Genomic DNA, 6,438 nt, shown 5'->3' with positions numbered 1-6,438 from the left:
CCATTATCTCGCTCGCGATCTCGACGGTGCACGTTGTACCCGGCACAATTCAACAAAGTTGAATTGCTGTGCAACTTCGTCTCTTGGACCGCAGCTATTAATATACCATGCCGACACATGAAGGCGGTTATCTCCTCAATCTTGCTCTGTAGCCCGTTACAGTTGAATTGGAGGAGCTTCATGTGGTTCGGGAGACGTGTTGTGATGTGGGGTGTGAGTGAGGTGTATGTCCTTGCCGCCGTTGGCTGTGTGTGCTGCTGAGGTGATTGCCTCCCTGTGGTGGTAGTGGGGGGCGTCGCAATTGATGTCAGCGACCGAGCAGCGCAACACGGGCCCTCGAAGTTCCCCGTCCAATCTCGCGTGGTGCGCAGACCTGAACATGCCCTAAAGTGGCACCAGCCAAGGCAGGTGTTGCACTTGACTGATGTCACATTACGGAATATTCTGGTCTGACATACCGTGCAGATTGTTGGGGGAACCAGGAGTTGTTGGCGGCGGCGTGTGGGTGGTGGTGCGGTTGTGTCTGTTATGTGGTCTGTGGTGGCTGTGGTATGTTGTTGTGTTGTGGCGACTGTGTGTGGTTGCTGTGTGAGTGTGTGGGGCTGCACGGGCGGACTATGGGTTTGCTGTGGAGGCTGCTCTGTTTGAGCAACAGGGGGCCACGTACGACGTGGTCCACTGTCTGTGTGTCCGTAGTCCCGAGCAGACCCTGAGGTGACTCCACCCCTCGCAGGCATTACACTTGACTGAGGTGGAGTTGTGGTGTAATCGTCTTCGGCATACACAGCAGGTGTATATTTCTGGCCCAGGGTTTGACTCGATGCCAGCCCTGAGTAGGAGAATGCGTAGTGAATGTTGCCCTATGGACGGACACTTCTGAGATACTTCGCCGACCTAAACGGGGTTAGATCGCCGAAACAACAGCCCTTGGTCGGGTGAAACCCGAGTCATTCCGGTACGTAGAACCGGCTGTCGTGGGAATGTAGTAGAAGTGGCCACCCAAACAGACAGCTGCTTGCAGAGGAGCCCTCGCCTAGGCAGAAAGTAAACGGCTATCTCTCCGAACTTTCTCGCTTCTTCACTGCAAAGTGTCTAGCCCTCTCCCCTACGAAATCCTCCGCGACCCTGTTCACAACCTGGACGAAGGAGGTCAGGCTACCGCTGGGGATTCACGTCGATGACACACCAATTCCGACGGTGAATAACCCCAAAATACTCGGAGTAACATTCGACAGCCTGCTCTCCTTCTCTGCGCACTCAACCGCTATTGTCAATAAAGTACAGAGCCGCAACAAGGTCCTCAAGTCGCTAGCCGGCAGTACTTGGGGCAAAGACAAAGAAACGTTGCTGGCAACATACAAGGCAATAGGCCGGCCGGTCTTGAACTACGCAGCGCCAGTGTGGTCGCCAGGGACTAGTAGGACGCAGTGGACGAAGCTACAGACGGGACAAAATACGGCACTTAGGACAGCGACAGGATGCCTCCTGATGTCGCCAGTTAAAATTCCTCAACAGCCTAGGTTAAGTGTAAAGTTCGAAATTCTTTTTATTATACAGATAACTTTTTACTACTACGCACCTACTAAAGGACTAATTTACAAAAACTTTAAAAGTATTGCATTTAAATTAAATAGCAGCTTGGGGTGGTACATTTTGCCTCCAAGGCATATATAAGTTTGGCTGAACAAATGAGCCACATAAATTTGAGCGCAGTACTTCGTGTCAGCGCCGTGTCAAAAAGTCGGAGAATTTCATAAGAATTTGTTAGCTGAAATAAAATGCACGTTTTTCTTCTAATTTGATTGAAATTTATTTATAATATGCCTCCCGGAAGGTTACGAGTAACAGAGTCATCCCGTTCGATGTTCTCGATAGTTTGCATTGAAACTATCGATGGTATCAGATAATTTTAAAATGCATTGACGATGCTATTTATTTATATAAACTTTTTAGTTTTGTTTGGTTCTTGCAGAATTAGCTAATTTTTACACATATAGCGATTTTCGGTAAATTGTCCTTTCTCTTCGATACAAGAATCTCCAAAACTTGACTAAAACCCCGATTATGGCAACTTAACTTACTTTAACGGAACGTAGAACTTAGAGAATCAAAATGAAACAGATTGCGACGTGGGATTAAGTTACGTTAAGTTTCGGCTGTTCATTTATAAGCAACACCCATTTAACAGAGTTTTTAAGAGAGAGCCATAAGTTGCGTTAAGTTACTATAATCAGACCATAACCCTGGCGTATATCAATAGTTTCTTTCATCGACGCAGAATCACTAACACCATAGTATTGTTCCAAAAAGATATTCAAACTAGTTTTTTTCAAATTTAATTACACCCGATTTTCATGATTCAGGTACTTTAAAGCAATTCTGGTTCATTCTCTTTTGTGTTTTCTATTTGCGAAAATATCAAAAGCAAAACAAGATACTTGAAACCAATTGACGGTACAGATGCATATGGGTGTTTCCTGCGTTACGGACGTTCCATTTGGAGACACTTTATTCATTATAACAACTATAGTAGGTTCTGCATGAACACAAATTTTTTGTCATGAGTAGTCATCATTAATACTTATCTAAAATCACTAAAAATATTTTCCAGAAATATTATATGGTAAGTGTATAGCGATTAAAAGTTCCCGTTCGGACGTTCCCAAAATGGAACTCGTATCGAAGATGACTGATGCTAAATTCTGCGAATCTGTACAAAAAAAACGATGTATGAATGGTTGTTAGAATAATAAGCAGCCATAACCATTGCGTCAACTTAAACTTAAACTAAACGATGTTTAGTAGCTGCCAAAAACTGTTCAAAGTTGTTCGGACGTTCCGATTTTTTCCAATGGATACAATTTTTTTTTTATTTGTTTTTGTTATTTTTATGGCCTTTATAACAATTATATTCAACAATTTTTATGAGCTCGAGGCCGTATTAAATGCAAAGTTATTGTGGAAAAGCAACAATAATTTGAAAAAATGGTAGAAGTGATAGCTATTTCGGAAATCACCACATTTCCTCATCAGACTTCTTTCAGTAGGATTCGAACCGACGATCACCACTGACTCAGCCAGTTGCCTACGCACTGTGCTAAGTTTGTCTTGTTAATTCTTGTTGCTTATTTTCCACTATTTCACTTTGCTAAGCCAACTACAATCAAGCGCAGCTATTCCGCTGCAATTCACTTGATCATGTGGTTGTTGGTTTTGTTGGTTTTTGTTAATATTTCTATTATTAGAATGTTTAACAAAACCAACAACCACATGATCAAGGCCTTTATTAAGGTTCGTTGAAGTTATTTCTTCGTACAAGCAGACGTACATATCGACGCCTCCAAACTGTTCTATGCTAAGTCTGACTAAGTCTAAGCTGACTTAGCATAGTACGGTTTGGAGGCGTCAGTATGTACCATATCTATATACTGTTACTCACAAAATTGAGTATACGGGTTTTTTGTTAATATTCGCAATGTTTTACATGCTAAATTTGTTTTATTTTATTTGTATTGAAATATGGCTTATATTTTAGCAAACCCCAATTAAATCCAAATATGAATCGGTCTACGAAAAATCTGTAAAGCAAACTTTTTAACAAGAATTTCTAAAAAAAGTCAGGTATGCAATTTTATAGTCCATCCAGTTTTAGTATAATAATGTGCAAATTTCAAATGTGTAAACAATTCTCAAAAATCATCGCGAATTTTTAAACATTTGAAATTTGCACATTGTTATACTAAAACTGAATGGGCTATAAAACTACTACCAAATTTTTTTTTAAAATTCTTTTTAAAAAGTTTGCAATTTTGCTAAAACTTTGCAGATTTTTCATATTTTTCGTATACAGTTTCATACTTGGATTTAAATGGGATTGGCTAAAATATAAGCCATATTTTAATACCAAGTTAACAAAAAAATTTTGCAAATACTAACAAAAACAAACCGTATACTCAGTACCTTCATAGAACAATATGAACAAAAGTTGTTTGAACCGTTCAATGAAAGACAAAATGTGTAGTTATCGATTGGTATCTATAAAATTTGTCCAGGCAAATTATTATTTTTTTTTGGTCTTGATTGACACTTTTCAGGAAATACCCATAAGTACTATTCCCTTCTCAACCCCTCTCTTCCACTAGCAAGCAGAATTGAATTCATTACTTGAACCGTGTAAAACCCGGTAATAGGTACAAAAATTGTGATGTGTAAGCAAATCAATATAGCCAAATTCCCATTTTCAAAAATAAAAAAATGCATACTAAGTAGTGCATATAATATAAACAATATACATATTTCCTCAAACAAAGACTATCAATAGTGGCCAACCACCATTCAGATAGTGCAAAAAAATATAACCATTCGATAGTATCGATAGTACCATCGATAGTTTTACAGCTCTAAAGGAGATTGCAGCCAATGCAAATTGTGCATAGAAACAGGTGATGAAGTGGTGCAGTGTGATAAGTACCAGAAAAATTTGCATGCGCAGTGTTCGGATCTGGATAAACGCCAGCTAGCCGATCTGAAGCCCAATCCCAACCAGGTGTTTGTCTGTCATTTCTGTGAAAACCTGCAGCAGACTTCGATCTCACTAGGATTAAATGAAATAAAGCAGATATTAAATCAACTTGACGACCTAAGTAAAGCAATACAATTCATGTCGTCCCAATACGACACCATTTTATGTGGAGTGACTGAAATTAAAAAGAGAATTGAAGCGGTTCAGCGGGAGAATCGAAGTTTGCATGAAGAAGTGTCAGACCTCAAATCGTCGTTAAAGCTCTTAAACGATGAAAGAGTGCAACATGATTGTGTGGTTCGTGGAATCAGTCTTCATGACGGCAAACAATCGGCTAAAGAAGCAACAATATACATTTGTAATAAAATTGGCGCAAATATCGATCCAAGTAATATCATCCAAACTTTTTTCGTGGATAGCAAGCATGCTAAGTCAAAAACAATTGGGTTGTTCACACTTACCTGGTTATCAGATTATCTGGTTAAAAATTATTATTCTGTAGTGTATGTTATTGTTGTAAAGTGAATAAAAATATAACCACATGACCAGATAACCTGATAACCAGGCAAGTGTGAACAACCCAAATGATTGTAAGAATTGCCTATAAAATAAGCAAGGTTCAATTCATGTCAGCCAAATCTAAATTGAGAGAAATCACTGAAATTAAAAATGTGTTAATCCATGACTGTTTAAGCAAAAAGACAATGAAACTATTTAATCATGCAAAGTCTCTTAAGGCGGTGGGTTTCAAATTTTTTCTTGCTAAGGGAAATCATATTGTGGTGAAGAAAAACGAACAGGCGCCTACAATAACAATAAAAACCATAGGAGATGTTGATAAGTTGTTATTAGCTTCTTTGACGACAACAACAAATATGACCACTTCTGCTTTTGCTGCTGACGGTGACGACGCTGTTTCCCGAGACGAGCTCACTTGTTATAGTCGGTGACAGCAGTGCTGTCAGAAATTTAATTTTAAGTATATACGTACATATTTCACTTCACATTTGTGAATTGTAATAAATATTTCAAAAACTTAAAAAAGTATGATGATTATTTAGGAACATATAGATTTTTTAATACTTAGGGGATTCACAAGATTTTTTAAGCGTTGTAAAATCTTAAAATCGTAAAATTTTACAAGGGTTTAAAAATTTTGTTGTTGTCTTGCATAGATAAAGATATTAAAATAATACAACTCGCGCATGTTATGTGTTCAGTACGTTATAACTGATCAGCTGATTTCTGTTTACCTCATTGTGCTTGTGCTTCTTCTTCTGCGCTGCATACCAAAGGAAATTTTTGCAGTCGAAAAATAAAGAACTTTAATATTTAAACAAATGCAGAGCGTTAGTGAAATAAAGGTAAATTAATGCACATGCATATGTAAATACTGATGCTGAATTACTCTTACAAACTGATTTTTCAGGCAAAGACAAAGCGGGTGCGCTGCAATCCTACAAGGAAGTGGGCAGTGGCGGAAGAAAAGGCTTTGGTGGAATTCTTGTTGGCAAGTAGAGATCTTGAGGTTGGTTGTTTGAAAAATGAAATTCTAGACCTTTAAAACTTTCTAAATTTTGTTTTAGAGACCGACAGCTGAAATGTATTACACCAGGTTTGTTATGGAGTATAATGTTGCAGTGGAGTGGAAGGCAGTGCGCTCCAAAGTTCGCTATATGCGTTCTACCTATAACAAGGCCAAAGGATGGGAGGGCTCAACAGGTGCAGGGAGTATGGATGGAGAAACCATTAAATGTAATTCTAGTGAATTACTTATATAAGTTCACCGAATAATACGTACTAGTGTTCGCCCAGCGGTTGAAATTCAACCGCTAAAATTAAGGATAGTTTATGTGAGTTGAGTTGAGCTGAAATAAAATTTGTTGGAATGGGTTAAGTGGAGGGGAGTTTAGCTT

General features: G+C 38.8%; 1 protein-coding gene across 3 annotated transcripts in view; it reads left to right on the top strand.

Moving 5' to 3' along the window:
- The first annotated feature begins 5,767 nt into the window (after positions 1-5,767).
- Positions 5,768-6,438, top strand: part of LOC108360774 (uncharacterized) — a 2,547-nt gene continuing 1,876 nt past the window's right edge. The window contains exons 1-3 of one of the 3 annotated variants that reach the window (XM_017613202.1): positions 5,768-5,886; positions 5,952-6,050; positions 6,109-6,277. In XM_017613202.1, the coding sequence (XP_017468691.1) occupies positions 5,863-5,886; positions 5,952-6,050; positions 6,109-6,277 (292 nt within the window). In that variant the 5' untranslated portion in view covers positions 5,768-5,862. Of the gene's footprint in view, positions 6,051-6,108; positions 6,278-6,438 lie in introns of all 3 variants that reach the window. The other 2 variants (XM_017613201.1, XM_017613203.1) reach the window with 2 other exon arrangements.

Source organism: Rhagoletis zephyria, unplaced genomic scaffold (genome assembly GCF_001687245.7).
Source record: "Rhagoletis zephyria isolate East Lansing unplaced genomic scaffold, Rhagoletis_zephyria_1.1 Rzeph_scaffold_00625, whole genome shotgun sequence".
Lineage (NCBI taxonomy): Eukaryota > Metazoa > Arthropoda > Insecta > Diptera > Tephritidae > Rhagoletis > Rhagoletis zephyria.
Note: the sequence above shows the minus strand (reverse complement) of the source record. Positions and strands in the feature narration are given on the sequence as shown.